The sequence below is a fragment of the Podarcis gaigeae genome, assembly GCF_964106915.1.
Source record: "Podarcis gaigeae genome assembly, chromosome: 1".
In the NCBI taxonomy this organism is placed as follows: Eukaryota; Metazoa; Chordata; class Lepidosauria; order Squamata; family Lacertidae; genus Podarcis; species Podarcis gaigeae.
This window is the reverse complement of record NC_139678.1, coordinates 46764337-46782434: the sequence shown is the minus strand read 5'-3', so window position 1 is coordinate 46782434 and position 18098 is coordinate 46764337. Positions and strand designations below refer to the sequence as shown.

General features: G+C 40.3%; 1 protein-coding gene across 3 annotated transcripts in view; it reads left to right on the top strand.

Moving 5' to 3' along the window:
• PCNX1 (pecanex 1) overlaps positions 1-18098 on the top strand; it is a 77784-nt gene that overhangs the window by 9474 nt on the left and 50212 nt on the right. For all 3 annotated transcript variants that reach the window (XM_083746158.1, XM_083746160.1, XM_083746159.1), the window contains exons 2-6: positions 6572-6780; positions 7432-7537; positions 8978-9023; positions 11121-11210; positions 14704-16389. In XM_083746158.1, coding sequence (XP_083602284.1) covers positions 6572-6780; positions 7432-7537; positions 8978-9023; positions 11121-11210; positions 14704-16389 — 2137 coding nt within the window. The remainder of the gene's footprint in view (positions 1-6571; positions 6781-7431; positions 7538-8977; positions 9024-11120; positions 11211-14703; positions 16390-18098) is intronic.

The following is an 18098-nucleotide window of genomic DNA, read 5'->3' as shown; positions in this document are numbered from 1 at the left end:
GCTCCTAGCTTTCTTATCTCAGTTTCTAACTCCGGTCAACCCTGAAGCATTTGGTATCATCAGCAAACTTGGCTACCTCACTGCTCATCTAAGGATGGATCATTTAACTGCGGAACAGTCTCCCTCGAGAGGTAGTGGACTGTCCTTCCTTGGAGGTTTTTAAGCAGTGGTTGGATGGCCACCTGTCATGAATGCTTTAGCTGAGTTTCCTGCAATGCAGGGGGTGGACTAGATGACCCTTAGGGTCCCTTCCAACTAGTAAGATTCTAGATTCTATGAGCAATATCAATCTTTGGGTAACTCCACGTTCTCTACACCTGTAGATATGTTACATATTTCTACACCACTTGATTTAAAAAAACCTCAAAGTGGTTTACAAAAGATAAAACAGTGAACAGTAGTTATGTTGAACACATTTCAGTAAAAAAAAATTTCTTATTACAACATGGACATATTTTTATTTGCAGCATAGTATTGTTTAAAAGATAACCACTGAAACTTATTCTTTCCAGTTTCTGCAGAGCATTAACATTTTTATTATTCAGTTAAAATATTATTTATTATAAAGACATCTGAAGGTGGCCCTGTTTAGGGAAGTTTTTAATGTTTGATGCTGTATTGTGTTTTTAAGATTTGTTTGGGAGCTGCCCAGAGTGGCTGGAGAAACCCAGCCAGATGGGCAGGGTATAAATTGTTGTTGTTGTTATTCTCTTCATACCTTGCATGAATCTCCTGAATTGTCTGATTCATTTCTAGGCTTCCTAGCCTGTAAATTTGAAGGTACCTAACAGTAATTTGTGTGCTTCTATTCTCATATACAGTAGTACCTCCTGTTAGGTAACCCTCTGGTTACGTAAACTTTGGGGTGCGAAAGTGGCAAACCCGGAAGCATATTACAGTGGTACCTTGGGTTAAGTACTTAATTCGTTCCGGAGGTCCGTTCTTAACCTGAAGCACCACTTTAACTAATGGGGCCTGCCGCTGCACCGCCAGAGCACGATTTCTGTTCTCATTCTGAAGCAAAGTTCTTAACCTGAGGTATTATTTCTGGGTTAGTGGAGTCTGTAACCTGAAGCGTATGTAACCCGAGGTACCACAGTACTGGGTTTTGCCGCGCATGCATGCGCAGAAGCAGTCCTCAGGTTGCGGAAACCTTGGGATCCGATCGGACCTCCAGAATGGATCCCGTCCGCAACCGCAGGACTGTACACCTATACTGAATAAATATTCAAGGCAGTGATCTGCAATTTTTGACTGGCTTTGCTAACCAAGCCACCAATTGTGGCTGTCAGGTTCCTCCCTCCTTCTCTGTTCTGATTTGGACCACTGTCACTGAGCAGTGGTTGAGGAAGTCCCCCCTGTAGAAAAGAGAGCTTGGCCTATGATCGTGGCTGTTGCTGGGCAGTACAACTTGAAGTGCTGCTGTTGAAAAATAAGCCCATCATCACCCTTCCCTAACTCAGAGCAGGAAAAGGAGAAGCTGCTTGCTGTGTAGCAGTGGTACATGTAATTATAAAGGTGCAAATATGACCTTGGTGGAGAAACAGCAATGTTTAGTAGTGGCTCAGAGCACTTTAAGGGGTTTGTTATTGATAAAAAGATTTATTTGATGCACCAGTATGTGCTTGAACTTTTTATATACAGACATTCAATAGTTTTTACTGATCCTTTAAAAATCAAGACTATGGCTCATTTTAAACACAGAAATGACTGCTAGGTCTGTAGAATTCTATGTCCCTTTGTGACTGTACAGAATCTGAAAAGTTTTGTAATGATACCTTATATATGGCTATAACATTGCAGTAGATCATAGTGGTCCAGATGTGTAGCCTAGAATAGGTCTGCACTAAAGCCTAATTGGGCTGCTTTGTTGAGCGAGATGAATTGTTCCAATGTTTAATGTGGCTGGAAGCTTCTCCAGTTGCTGCATCTTCAGAAACCTACAAAGTACAAAGATAAAATCATTATATTAAAATTTCTTAAACATGTTCAGTTATGATAGCTTGATCTTCTCTTCTGTTCTACCCACTTATTATTTAACTCTCATTGCCACTGGAATGTTTAATTGGTTATGTTTTCTTACACTTTTATTTATTGCTATATTCTTAGCTGTGTGTGTAAGAAAAAAAAATGCCTGGAATCTGCTGTTGAGTTCAAGATTTCTGATTTGTACACATTTGTTAATTGGGCTAGAGAAGTACATTTGCAGAATAATGTGAATTTTGAAGTTTCATAACACTTAGCTACCTTTATTTAAATAGCAAACTTTATTTAAAACATGTATATTTTAGATTCCAGGGAGGTATACAGTATGAAACCAATACAATACATGCATAAGCAATCAACAGATAAAATATTTGGCTGATATGCTAATCTCTAGAGTTGAAGTAAAAGCTGTTTTCCCCCCTTTTTTTGGGGGGGGGGGGAAATGGTTAATTGATGATAGCACTGTCGGAACCAAGTAGACCTGTTTGAGTTGGGCATTCCATTACAGTGGTACCTCAGGTTACAGACGCTTCAGGTTACAGCCTCCGCTAACCCAGAAATAGTGCTTCAGGTTAAGAACTTTGCTTCAGGATGAGAACAGAAATTGTGCTCCGGCGGCGTGGCGGCAGCAGGAGGCCCCATTAGCTAAAGTGGTGCTTCAGGTTAAGTACAGTTTCAGGTTTAGTACGGACCTTCGGAACAAATTAAGTTCTTAACCCTGGGTACTGGGATGCCATGCCAAGAAAGCCCCCTCCCTTGTAAATGATTGTTGTTTCTCTGGTGGAAGAGGTACCGGTAAATGGAGAAGAGCCCCAGCAGATGAATTTAGAGTATGAGTATGTTGATATGGGAAAAAGTACTGCTCCATTAATGGGGCCCCAATATGATGTTGTTAAATTTTTATACAGTACTGCCCTTCTTCACAGGGACGCAGGTGGCGCTGTGGGTTAAAGCCTCAGCGCCTAGGACTTGCCGATCGAAAGGTCGGCGGTTCGAATCCCTGCGGCGGGGTGCGCTCCCGCTGCTCGGTCCCAGCGCCTGCCAACCTAGCAGTTCGAAAGCACCTCCGGGTGCAAGTAGATAAATAGGGACCGCTTACCAGCGGGAAGGTAAACGCCGTTTCCTTGTGCGGCTCTGGCTCGCCAGAGCAGCGATGTCACGCTGGCCACGTGACCCGGAAGTGTCTCCGGACAGCGCTGGCCCCTGGCCTCTTAAGTGAGATGGGCGCACAACCCCAGAGTCTGTCAAGACTGGCCCGTACGGGCAGGGGTACCTTTACCTTTACCTTTACCTTTACTGCCCTTCTTCAGAAGATCATAGGGTGGTTCATAACAAAAAAAAATTCAAAATGAGAACACAAAATACATGATAAAAAACAAAACCAAACTAATGATCCGCTCCCCCAAACACATTTAAGAGGTCATACAATATTTAATCAGCCAAAGGCCTGGTTATAGCAAAACAGTAAGTTCAGGCTACATCTAGACAATCAGTTGTTTATATCTAAGGGAGTCAAATATTTTGAAGGGAAAGATAAAAGAATAAAAAGTAATTGTACTGAGTAAAACTGTGGTTGAGACTATCAGTTAAATGCATTACATAAAATATCCATTGTGAACCATTCATCAAACACTCCTGTAAATAACCTTTTCATTATATTAAACATTATATAAATGGAGAGTGCAAATTCTATTTTTAACAGTACCAATTCAGAAGCCCACTTTCCTCTAATACATATTTTCTTGCCAAATGGTCTCTATGCCAAGTCATTTCCCTTTTATAAGGCTTCCTAAAATATACTTCCCACATTCTCTGTCCTTCCAAGATAGTATGGGGCTGGGCCAAGGCTGGGTTGTGCAGCATCCTTATCTAAGATCAAGCTTCGTCAATGGATCTGTAGTCAGTGTTGCGTCCTGTTCTTTTCTGTGTTGGAAGGAGTTTCTATCACCTGAGCATTCTGTCACAAGAGGCTTATTATGTGAAGTCTCAGGTGATGGGGTTCCCAGTTGGGGCCATGGAATCCTTGACACTAGCACATTTTTTCTTTATGTAGCTATGAACTTGGGAGTCATATTGGAGTCTGAGGGCTTTTGAATCATGAATGGATGGTTGAAACGGATGACCTTTAAGAGTAGAATGGATCTGATGTATGTAGCAAGCTGGATAGAAGGAGAAAACGGAAAATTAATTGGGTATCTAGACTCATAGAACTGTGAGGAATGTACACCAAGAGCTTGATAAAAGAGGCTGGATCTGTGCAGTAAATAGCTAGAGGACATTGCTGGAGTGAATATGGCAGGGTACATATGTTGTGGCATAAGAAAGTACCAGGTAAATTAAGTGACAGAAGTGTTGCTAGTTTTCCTTGGTGCATATTTCCCTGGTGTTACCTTCTGGTGACCTGACACATTATATATATGTGCATGTACTGTCTCATACTGTTTAAATTGGGAAAATGCATTGTTAGAAACTGTATAGTGTTCTTATAACTGTTAGGTGGTTGCCTTGGTACCTGCTTACAACTATAGTTGAATGAATAAAAGCCATTTACATCTTGTCAGGGAAAAAAGTTTTAATTAGTGACAGCTTTCGTATGCATTAAGCTGCTGAAAAGAGATGGCTTGCTCAGGGTCTACAGTTTCAGATCTATGCATATTCATTTGTTCATTAGAAAAAAAGGAGTTGGAAGAGGATATTATCAGTTGGGATGATAATGATAATGAAAACACACATTTGATAGAATCATAATTAAGGGAATTTTGATGAAGAATCATACCCTCCCTGTATAATCTTGTGCAAAATCGTCAGTGGATTATTATTTTTTAGTAAAAATTTTGAAATTTCATTTTGCAATATATAATAAACTTCTGCTGCCTTTCAGGTAAGGGTAGCTGACTTTGAGTTGCCTGTGTTAATGTGTGTGGTTCTTTTTGCTTTTCTTATTATTTGTCTAAAATTAATCATTACTTTCCGAGGTCACTGTACTTAGGTGATCCAAGGGTTATTTTATTATTTCGCTTTGCCGTCTACTAGTCACCTGAGCCAATGATCATTACCAAGGGGTTTGTTGTTTTAAAAAAAGCGGGGGGAACCATATAAAGCAATTCATGAGGGGCCTGCAGAATTTCTGCTCCAGGTCATACAGGTGGAAGCAAAAGTATGTCAGTGGTTCCATTACATGCAACCTTAGTACCATAACTTCCTTCCCTTTCTCTCAGGGTAACATTTAACAAAGGATGCATTATAGCTAAAATGGATTGGTGTGTCTGTGACTAATCCTTTCTGCCTCAGAAGTGGAAAAAACTATTTGTAAACCTAAATAGAGGCTAGGGATTCTTTATATAGGGAAATCTAAATTTTTTATTGAGAGTACTGAAAGCAATATGAGGGTGGGAGAAGGAGGAATGAGCCTGGGGGTTGATTATGGAACTGTACAGCAAAAGCCTTGTTTCGTGTTTCCCTATTTGCCTTGACCAAAGGAAGCTATTTAAGTCTTCAGGTGAGACTATTTCTGGCACTGTTACTTATGTTATTTTGCGTGTGTATTGTAGAAATGGGCGCTTTTTAAAAAAAGTCTCTTGGATAAGACCATCTTATCCCTTATATGTCCGGTAGATTATTGTGGCTACGTTTCTCCTGCAAGTTTCAAAGATCTCAGAAGCCTGATTAACAATAACTCACAGCAGGACTTTTAGTGTGGCTGCCCATGTACTTTGGAACAGAGTTCCTGTTGAGAAGTAACAGGTGCCGGCTATCAGCTCTTTCTGGAAACAGTTGACAACATTTTTATTTTGACAGGCTTTTATGGCTGTATAAATGGGTATAGGCTATGAATACCTACTTGTTTTGTTTTTGTTTTGTTTTAAATATATATGGGGACTTGGGTTTATTTAAATGGTTTTAAAACTTTTTTGGGCTACTTTTTTCTTGTACATCACATTGGATGATTGTACAGAAGATGATTAATAAACTGATGATGGCGATAATAATAAATGCAAGATGTGATATAGAAAAATATTGCAGCCCAGAGCTAAACCTAAGAAACATTAATCCTCTTATTGAAAATTTCAAGAGATCTCATCGCTTTTGTCCCTGTGTTGTTGCAAATAAAGATGTGCTCTTCAGCCACTTTGAATAAGAGGTATCTATTTTAAAATACACAGGGAGGACATCCTGCTTCAGAAAATCACTCTTCACAAACAGTGTCAAGAACAGTAATATAGGAGGTGGAACTAGCATGTTCATTCCCACTAGCCCCCTCACATGTTTACTTAACTTTTAGCCTACCACCCAAAGAGGGCTGTCTTTTCAGTTGAATACATTTACTCAATTCAGCGTTACTTGCTAACGTTAATGAACTTGTGTGTGGTTAAATATGTGAATATGATTCAGGATTCTTCCCCATGACCCTAATATGTATAACAATAAGACCCGTTTTGGGCAACATTGCATAGAGTGCAGTATAAAAATGATATTTATAGAAGATATATGCAGATTGCCATACACAAACTTCAAGATCCTTGTGATAGGTGACTTTTTTGCTTGTATCCTTAATGACTTCATTTATTTTTGTCTCTTTTGAAAGGCCCTTCCTTCTTCTATGGTGATAGTAGCAATCTACTGCCCTGTGATAGCCGCTCTATTCATTGTTCTGAAGATGGTAAACTACCGTCTGCATAGGGCACTTGATGAAGGTGAGATTGTGGAGAAGAATGCCAGTGAGCGTATGGATAGAGGTGCAAAAACAGAACAAGGGAACTCTTCTGCCAGAAGAAAGGACAGTAATGGACCTAGGTAAGGAAACTTAAGTCCATGTGATGGATACTCCCCACCCCCCTGTCTTGACCTAAGGCTTAAACAGCTTAAAGCATGTTGTAGTTCTGGTGAGGGGTGTGACCTAACTGAGTCTAGCAATCCAGTTCTGTAGTCTTAACCCCTTCATGCACAAACTAGCACTCATGCATAGTTATGTTTGACTGCAATTTTCTGCAAGTTTAGTCCCCTTGAACGTAGTTCATCAAGTCCATCCATTCTGTTAGAAAGGTCTAATCTGTTATTCTGATTTACATCCTAAATATAGACAAGTACTGTTGTCTAAGTTTATTTTGGTTGGAAGGAATTGAGCAAAATCTCTGCAGCCATATTTGAAACTTTGCTGCAAACTTTGATTATAGTAGTGGTGTTTATGTATCTGTAGTCCTCAAGGTGTTGTTGCGCTTCTAACTATTAGCCTCAGCCATCATATTCAGTGATAGGAGTGATAATTGGAGTTGTTGTCTTACAGCATCTGGAGTATCAAAGGTTTCACAACCCTGTTCTATATGCTTAGTAGATGAACTCATTATCAGCTGTCTAGAGACTTGCCCCAGATGTGCCTTCTGACTTATTTGTCATGAACAACCAGAATATGTAATAATCAAGATTTCTTAAACATTTCATATTTAGTGATCCTGGTGGAGGGATCGAGATGTCAGAGTTTGTACGAGAAGCCACTCCTCCTGTAGGCTGTAGTTCACGAAATTCCTTTGCTGGCCTAGACCTAAATAACCAGGTAAGAATTAATCATGCAACAACTGCTTTCTTTTTATATACCATTATAATGGATACTGTTGTTGTTCCAGTTAAGTTCAGCAGAAATATGCTCCAATACATGATGTTACCTTTATTTTTAGTTCCGTCTTCTCTGTCTGAGGACAGCTGAGAATCTCATTTTGCTAGTCTTTTAAACATACTTTATTAGTTTGTTGGTTTCAGCTTTGCAGGTTTTAGAAGATTCTTAGCTATTTCAAAATTGTGTGGATCAAAAATTGCGTAATTTCAAATGTTTCTAAGTTGCATGTTGAAGCTGTTCCTGCAGTGAAGTAACATTGTTGTTGGGTTGTTGTGTTTTTTGGCCGCTACCCTTTATATGTTTTGTTTTTAATCCTGAGCTGCTGTGGCTCCTTGAAACACATAATATACTCCTATTCTTCAGATGTTGACAAAACTTTGTGAAGATGAATTTGTGAGAATGGAAAGAGATTAAACCTGTTTGTTCTTTCACACCTAATTATTGCTCTTGTCTGAGGCGCAAATGCTTTTGTGAGTGGCAGGGAAGGTGTGTTTGTGGAAAGGAATCTAGTTTTAACTCCTATCACTAAAACAGCAAGCTAAAGTCTCCTCATGTGTTGCAGTTATTTTGTGGCATTAATTGCCGGGGTTTCCTTGCTATCATGCCAAATTAATTACTTTGCTTTTTTCTCTTTACAAAAAAGTACAGTGGTACCTCGCAAGACGAATGCCTCGTAAGACGAATGCCTCACAAGACGAAAGAGTTTTTCGTTTTTTGAGTTGCTTCGCAAGACGAATTTCCCTATGGGCTTGCTTCGCAAGACGAAAATGTGTTGCGAGTTTGTTTCCTTTTTCTTAAAACCATTAATACCCAGGGAATCCGTGCTTCGCAAGACGAAAAAACTCGCCGAACGAAAAAACTCGCCGAACGAATTAATTTCGTCTTGCGAGGTACCACTGTATTCTGTGAAGTCTTGAAGAATCAGTTTCTAGAAAAGGAGCAACACAGTAGCAACATAGTGGCTTTTTCAGAAAGAGAAAACAAGCAACTATGAGTTGCAGCTAGTGACAAGCCACTTGGATCTAGTGAAGGCTTTCCATCAGTAGAAAAGGAGGGAGGTGACTTTTGCCAATTCCCCAGATCTGCTGCAAAAGTTTGGTGAACCCTTTAGAACAGCATGGGAGGTGGGACAGAAAACTGCAGAGGGACTTGGTGAAAGTCATCTCTCCTCATTCCACCTGCACAAGCCTCTGCTGGATCGAAGAGGCTGCGATCTGCACAAGGAGCACCAGGGGATGCAGCTCTTCAGTTTTATTATTCTTTATTATTCTTGCAAGTGCCATACTCCTGCTGCATACATGGGAGAAATTGGGTATTTCACTTGTCTTTGCGAGTCGTAATTGTTTAGGCAGGTAAATAAACTTTGTTGCTTCATTTTAGATTGGATCTGGCTTATCTCGGCGTGGAACTGCAGCTACCATTAAAGGTAAGGCCTAGTTATTAAATTCATCTTCAAGCACAACTGGTATCAAGTAGCCTTTTCAATTTATCAACATACAGTTGGTTCATGGGCAAGTGATGCATAGTGTAGGACTATCTGTAAAGATCGCCAAGACTTAGCAGAAAGTGTTATAATAGAATGCTATTGCAGCTTGTTCACTTAAAATGGCTGCACCCACCCATAAAGCAGATTGACAGGAGCCATATTTTTCTCCACTTCACATTTTCTCCTGTAGTCAGTGGTTGCAAGATTATGCTAACTTGCTGCTTGTATATGATCTGGCACATCAAATGGAAGTTTTCTGTTCTGCCAAAATATTTTGGATTAGATGACTTTATAAAATAGAAAATTAGCATTTGTTTGTCAGCGAATATATGAATTCCTGGATGTTTCATAAGTGTGTTCTGTGACATTTCAGCTTACAGTAAGTGAGCTGGTTGATGAGCTTTCCTATCTAGTGTTCATGCCTTTGGCGAAATAACTAACTGTTAAATACTTCAGTGTTTTCATGTTATGCTTTGTAGTAATTCTCACCTCCCAGTTTTGAGTAAATATTGCTTATCAGAACAATATCCATTTTGATTGGATCATACAGTTCTGTATTTGATATGAGCTGTATAACCCAATGGTTTTGGTAGGAAAAGGCTCCTAGCTTCCTCCAATGGGCACACCCTTTCCTGGCCACTATATCTTGAAATCATGCACAGCCCATACTCTTGGGCTATATTGCCCAGCATCATAGAACCCATAAGCAGCCAACGATTGGTGGCAGACCATTGGTTATGTGTTCTCTAGGCCAACCCATGGTGTTTCTTGTCATTGGGTTCTAGATTGGGAAAGACTTCCTATTCTGTGACATATTGGTGCTTCTGCCAGCCTAAGTAGATAGCTGCTTCTAACTCATGGTCCAGGTTCCCTCTCCTGTGCTCCTAGCCATTTTAGCAAGATTTTTCTCTGCTTTGAACATATTTTATCTCTCTGTGTGTCACAGTGTTGTGCATACTAATTGACAAGTGTCTGGTAATCTTCCTGCTCTGCTTTCCAACTGTGAGAAGGTAGGCTAGAGAAACTCTGAGTATTGGATGGCTCTGGGGAGAGGCAAGAGATGCAAGGCAAAAATTGCAGTTTCAATTCAAATCATGAAATTTCCCTTGGTTTTAGTATTTGTTGTCCATCACTTCATCATGTGTCATTTTCATGAGAGCTGCTGTTAAAAGAGGGCTTAGGGCTCTTGATTGGGTATGGTGGGTGTATACTGTTTTTTTGTAGGTAGCGCTGTTGGCATCAGAAATGGTCTGATACTGGAATAGTGGACAAGATGGTGACTGGGCAACATACCGTAGTAGCAGCCTCACTGCACAGCATTATTTGTTTTATTTTCTGTACAGCCTTTATATGCCACCCAATAACAAAAGTTCTCCGGTGATTCTCACTTAAACATATGCATAGCTTCATGAGCTGTAAAATGCAGTGTTGCACTAGTACAAGAGGAATGAGTACCAGTGCTATTGTGCTCATTTTGGTACATGGGGGGGGCGCGGGTGGTGCTGTGGCCTAAATCACTGAGACTCTCAGGCTTGCTGATCAGAATGTCAGCGGTTCAAATCCCCATGATGGGGTGAGCTCCCATTGCTTTGTCCCAGCTCCTGCCAACCTAGCAGTTCAAAAGCATGCCAGTGCAAGTAGATAAACAGGTACTGCTGCAGCAGGAAGGTAAACAGTGTTTCCATGCGCTCTGGCTTCTGTCACAGTGCTCTGTTGCGCCCGAATCGGTTTAGTCGTGCTGGCCAAATGACCTGGAAAGCTGTCTATGGACAAACACCAGCTCCCTCAGCCTGAAAGTGAGGGAGCACTGCAACCCCATAGTCACCTTTGATTGGACTTAACTGTCCAGGGGTCCTTTACCTTTTTTGTGCTCATTTGGTACTTTGGCAGGATGGAATGTTGTAACTTACTTAAATAATACCACGTGCAGTACTTAAGTATCCCAGCTAGAAATAATGCCCCTCACAGATGCATTCTCTTCTTAGGTTTGCAGGATACAGCTTTGTAAACTAACACACTATTTCTGTTGATGTTCAGGTGATACAGACACTGCAAAGACTTCTGATGATATCAGTCTGAGTCTTGGCCAAAGTTCTAGTCTCTGTAAAGAAGGGAGCGAGGAGCAAGGTAAGGCATATTATGTTGTTATGCAAGCTGTCATATATTAAGCTCATTGAAATGCTATTTAGGTCAAGATCAACACTGTCTAGAAATTAAAGTTTTGCATGGTGTTATTAGTTTAGCTTCATATTGTGCTGTGACCAATTGATAGGTTTAAGCATGCGTCATAAATCCGTTCCATAAGCAAATTGATGGTGTGAACCCCTTCTAATAAATTAGCACCCTTTAAAAGTTTTCTAACGCCTATTCTATTTTTCTGGCAAAGTGTGAAGGATGCACTTCACTGTGCTTTCCTCCGTGGATTCATATGCATAGAATATGAGTCTTCATAGACATAGGTCTTCAGTGAGTTAAAATGAAACACTGATGAGTTTCTTTAAAGTTTATCTGGAACAGAATTCATGAAGAGATCTTCCCACATGACCATATGGCATTTTCACAGGCTTCCAGTTTGCAGCATTTTTTTTTGCTCGGTAAGCTTATATACTTAACATGACATTCATACAACATTAATGATTGGATGTGCATAATTCTTTCCATTGTGACACAAGACTTTACCAGAAAGGCAACTCATTACTTATTTTTCCTTTTTAAATATATTTTTACACACATACACATTTCTGTTTTCTCCCCCCTCCCCCAACAGTGGGAATTGCTGAACTGAGTGTATGTTGATCTCGGAACAGACATTGTAAAGTCCAGTCCACATATTCACTTACCAGAATGCACATCATGACCAAAGACATAGACAACTGTTCTTAGATTAATTGTATGTGATGAAAGCCACTACTTATTATCTAGATAAATGCTTCTTCTTAATATGTATATCAACAGTTTAGTTCTGTCACTGGAAAAAGCTTCCTATAAGCACATAGAAGAAATTGAAAACGGTCAGGAAAAATGTGCTAATTTGATGGCAGGAAGGGTATTATCTGTGGGCTTGTTTATATATTTATGTAAATGCAATGCTTTGCCTCTTGATCTGGCCCCAAACATTTTGTTCTTCCTTTCCTAATTTGTATCCAAGATCCATGAAATAATATTTATTTCATGATCTCAACCTTGTACCGCTTTAATGCTTCCATTATTTAAGCTTTCTATCAATGTGATGCATGTTACTTTTAACAGTGAAGAATTGCTAGAATTGACAAATCAGACTTATTTCGTTAAGTTAGCTTTGCATGCACTAAGTCATAAGTCTGTCCAGGTTTGTTTTTGTTTTCTACAGATTTTTAAAATAATGCACAGACATTTTGCATTTGAATTGCACATTTTATATGCATTCTTCCTCTAAGATAAAGCATTTTGGATGCTTTCCTGGCTCCTCAGGAGAAAAAAATATGCATGCATTTTTGTGTTAAATGTCTTTTTTGAACCAAAGCAGCATCTCTAAATTTGGAGGTGCATAATATGATTGATAGCTGTATTTTGATTCACATTTTTCTCCCACGTGTTCTGTACGCGCTAGGTAGGTGCACAAATGATTCTTCTTCCTATTATTATTAATAACATGTATAGCAGTGTTTCCCAAACTTGGGTCTCCAGCTGTTTTTGGTCTACATCTCCTATCAGGACCAGTGGTCAGGGATGACAGGAATTGTAGTTCAAACACAATTGGAGACTCAAGTTTGGGAAACACTGATTATTTATCCAGACCTTTGGCTGATAGCATAAAAATTTCTGGGAAGTTATCAGCATGAATCACAGAGGTTCAATGGCTATAGCTGATGAGACACCCTTAGCTGGGCATAAGTTCACTTTGCCACAGATCACCTGTGTTTCCACCAGCAGCTGGAATGTCCCCAGATTGCATACCTCTCAGGAAGAGGGTTACCCCATCTAAAGCTGGTTCCTGAAACTGATTCACAGGATCCCCTTTAGTTCATTGATCGTTATCGAGCACATCACTTTTTCCAAACCCTGATTCAGCACGTGAACAACCCCTCCTGATTCAGATGGCATGGAAGGATAGCTGGGTATCTTCCATACCGAAGGCATGGCATTCCAATGACAGCTCCCAGTGGTTTCATATAGATGCTGAACAGAATGGGGCAAGATGGACCCCTGAAATACCATGGGTCTGAGTAGTAGTTCCTCAACGCTATCTCTGTCACCTGCCCTACAGATAGAAGTGAAATTATTGTAAAACAGTGCCCCAATCCCCAAAGTTGTTCAAGGAAGGTACCATACTCAACAATGGTAATAGTAAAGGTCCCCTCGATAGTTAAGTCCAGTCAAATTCTACTGTGGCGCTCATCTCCGCTTTCAGGCTGAGGGAGCCAGTGTTTAAAAACAGCTTTTCTGGGTCATGTGGCCAGCATGACTAAACCGCTTCTGGCGCACAGAACACCGTGACAAGAGCCAGAGCACACTGCAGTGGTACCTGTTTATCTGCTTGCCCTGGTATGCTTTTCAACTGGTAGGTTGGCAGGAGCTGAGACGAAGCAATGGGAGCTCACGCCGTTGGGCGGATTTGAACTGTTGAGCTTATGATCAGCAAGCCCAAGTGGCTCAGTGGTTTAGACCTCAGCACCCCCTCCCTGTCTTTCTTCTGATAAAGGTCATGGGTCAGGGTGATCAAGACTGTTTCACTGTCGTACCTAGGCCTGAAGCCAGACTGAAGTGAATATGGTTGGCTTGATTTAAAATGTAGACTGAACTAATTTATCATTCATGCCAAATAAAAGAGTTGATTGCAATCAACACTACTAGAATTGTGTGGAAAAGAAGGCCCCTAAAAGATGAACTTGCAGCCAAACCATTATTTGATTTCATTGTCTAATGCATTTTCTGTATTAGAAAAAAAATCCCTCAAAAATAAAATGGACTTGATATCTTCACTTAAAGTAGCATGCACAACAACATTCACTATGTCTGTTCTGGCATTACATTCCAGGGAAAACACTCCACCTTATGTTAATCTTGGATGTGGCATATTGTGAATTGTAAGGGGAATATAACAAATGAACTGAGTTGTACCTTATTTATTTGCACAGGTAGTTTGGAAGATAACCACATTCAAGTGGGTGCAGTCCACAATAAGTGAGAAAGTGCGCAAGAACCCCAGACAGAGTTGTACCCTGAATATAATGCCCAAGAAAGACTTATCGCCTACACTACTCTTAATTTAATAGAACAGTCACCTTAGTTACCATTCTTCATTGCACTGCATTTATGGGCTCTAATCTTTTCTCAAATAAGATTTGCTTATGTAGTGGAAACTTACAAAAAGTGATCCTGTCTCTGCGTAATTTAGTAGTGGACACCAGAGTAAATGCTATGTGTACATGTTAGATTAAAAGGGAATATATTTTAAAAATTTTATAACCACTATTTAAATGTGAACAAGCAAACAGCAATTGTTTCATGTAGGAATTTACAAAAATATAATCAAATTGATTGCTTTCTTTGCCTGAACTTAAGCTATTAAACATAAAGCAACTAGCTTAATTTGCAAACATGCCTATACAACTTTCTTTTTTATTTATTTTTAAAACAGATTTGGCAGCTGATCGGAAGGCATTCCATCTGGTCTCCATTGATTCCTTTGTGTCCATTCAGCCATCATTATCATCTGCACAGGAGTTGCCACGGGATAGCACTGACAAAGTGTGCCTCCCTAACCACCACCATGTAGATCAATCTATGTCCAATGCATGTGACACTGAAATGGCTTCTCTTGTGCCTTTGCATTCGCACTCCTATAGGAAAGACCATAGGCCACGAGGGGTGCCCAGGACTTCTAGTTCAGCTGTTGCTTTTCCAGATGTTTCGCTGAACGACTTTCCCCTCTATCAGCAAAGGCGAGGCCTGGATCCTGTCAGTGAATTAGAAGCTTCCAAGCCTCGATCTGGATCCAAAGAATCCTTAGCTGAGAACTCCTGCATTTCTGGAGTCTTTCAACTGGATGATATTCTGAAATGTAGCAGCCCACAGCTGCTGGCCAGAAGCTGCAAGAGCAAATCATTACAAGCGGACAAAAGTATAGATAGTCTAAGAAGCCTCAGTACTCGAAGTAGTGGCTCAACGGAGAGCTATTGTAGTGGCACTGATCGTGATACTATCAGTACTGTCAGCAGCTACAAGAGTGAGCAGACGAGCTCCACTCACATAGAAAGTGTGTTGTCGGAGCATGAGGAGTCACCTAAAGAGGAGAAGAAAAGCAGCAAGAAAAAGGACTGCTCTGTTGATTCTGATGATTGTAGTTTTGCTACTGACAAAAGGACTAGTAGCGAAAGAACTGCAGTAGAGATGAGCGTTGGCAGTAACATTCAAGAGCAAGGCAGTTTGAACGCAACAGAGGAGGTACACAATCAGAGGGCTCTTAGTACCTCGGCTTCAGAAGAAGCAAATAAGAATCCTCACGCAAATGAACTGACGACACAAGCAGACCAGCCTCCTGGGAAAACGGTTGAGAAAAGAGATGAGCAGAAAGAGAAATCTTCTGCGGTTGACTCAAGAACTTGTAAGGAGATGGTAGGAAAGCAAAAGGACGGGGATGTACGGCCCAAATCGTGTAGCTTAATTCACCGAACAGCTTCAGCTCACAAGTCCAGCAGGAGAAGGACAGGGAAAAAACGGGCTAGTAGTTTTGACACAAGTCGACACAAGGAGTATATTTCCTTCCGAGGTGTCTCTGGTACCAAACCCCACAGTGCAGTTTTTTGTCATGACGAGGACTCAAGTGATCAGAGTGACTTGAGCAGGACCTCAAGCATGCAGTCAGCCCACCAGTTCAGCAGTGATAGCTCGTCCAGCACCACCTCCCATTCGTGCCAGTCTCCTGAGGGAAAGTACAATGCCCTAAAGACCAAATATATTGCAAAAGAGAGGGGCACAGACTTGGAGTACACTTACAAAATCCACCTGGCCTCTGAGGCAAATGGCAAAAAGCACTCAACACGACGGACTTCCAGCGCAAACAGTGCCAAGAGTCGTACCAGGGTATTAAGCTTGGATAGCAGTACTGTAGCCTGCTTGAACGATCCAAATCTAATGATGCCAGATACCATAAAACAACTAACAACTTCTAAATCTGATTTGGATGCCAAAGAGGGAGAGGTGCTTGATGAGCTATCTCTGTTGGGAAGGGCTTCACAACTAGAATCAGTCACTCGTTCTAGGAATAGCTTACCAAACCAGACTATTTTTGCTGAAGGGGAGGAGCAGGAGCAGGGAAGTGTTGGTAAGTAATCGGAGTCCTGGATGTAACACTGCTAGTCATTGCAATTGTTTTCTTAATAGCACCATTTCCATTGTAATGAACGCCAGCTTTCTGTTTATGAAGCTAATGCCTTATATGGAGCCTCTGTATCTCTTGGATCATTTTCTGTTGTGAAATACTACAAGATCGCTTCCTGTCAGTATTATTTAGAGTTCTTTCGCTTTTGTAAGTAGTTGCGTGGTTGTCTCAACCGAACATTATTGCAAAGGATGATACCTTTTGAAGAAAATGTGTATGTGCAACCTTCTAGGATGGTTTAACTAGCATAATTACTTGCCATAATTTTGCTTTCCCTGAAATAATTTAGTTACTGTTAACAAAATAGCCTAATGTTGAAAGTACTTGCAGTCCTCATCCAGTAACAAATCAGTATGCAATACAGTTACAATTGTGGTATTTTATATATATATCTGATCATTTTCCCTGTAAAATTTGGCTTCACACCTTATTAGAGTGGCCGATCTGTGTGTACCATATAATTAGGCCTTGGTGTAGCTTTGTCTTCATATCCAGAACAGCACTTATTTGCACTAGGATTAATATCACCATCAAACTGTTGGATGTAACTTCCACTTTCATTTTACGTTTACTAAATGTAAAACTGAGCTTGTTTTCACCTTCTGAATTGCCTATTGGAGTAGTTCTTATACTAAAGTAGGCCTAAAGAAGGTGCACACAATTTCCTAAAGTGGATTTACATTCATTGAAGGCACTGAGATCAGCTCTTTGTACTCACATGTTCTGGAGTCGAGAATTTTTTTTATCTTCCATGCTTTTTCATCTTTAAAGTATGCCGTGAGCTATATCTTTCCTTTGTTTAGTCTTTGCTAGTCCTGGGCTAAGCGATGGCTCAGATTTTGCCACTCAAGTTTTCTTTTACTTTTTATTGTTATTATAGACGTTGAAAAAAATAACTTAATACTTGGGAGTCTCAGTCTTAGAGGACTGGTCCATAGGCATAGGGGCTGTTTTGCTCTTTCTTGCAACCCTTCAAATGTATATCAGGAGCTTATGGGAGACACTCACATAATGTCATCCTGGATATGAACATGCGTCTTCACATAAGGATTGTACCTAAAGATGCCAGCTTACATAATCAAGTGTGTTCCTGTTTGAGCAACAGCCACACAAATGGCAGCAGTCCCCATATGGAGATGCTGATTTATAAAACTGCTTCTTGCCCATGGGAATCTCCTGTGAGCTTAATAATAATCCCATGGGCTTTTGTTTGGTTGTTTCAATTGCGTTCCTGCAAGACATGGGTATGTATAAATGAAACTGTATGAATGCTTTTGTTGAACTGTTCACTTTTTGCTTAATTTACCAAATAGCAGATGTTTGGTATTTTGTAGGAGTGTGTTTAAAGTTAAGCCTGAATGCAGCATATTGGACACAATAATTTATTTTATCTTATGAAACAACTGTAACAGTTTATGAAAAATAAGCATAAAATTGCATTGTGAGAATCAGTGATGCAAGCATGCTTAATTTTCATCTCAGATTGCATTCTTGCCTTTATTATGCCTTTGTGGCAGGTTATTCCTTGCTTCCCATCTAATGCCAGCAAGAGATTAACTTGAATTTGGATTAGCAAATGTTCAACCTTCACTTCTCTGATCGGCACACTGCTTAATCTTACCACAGTTAGAATATCTCTGTCTCGTGTACTC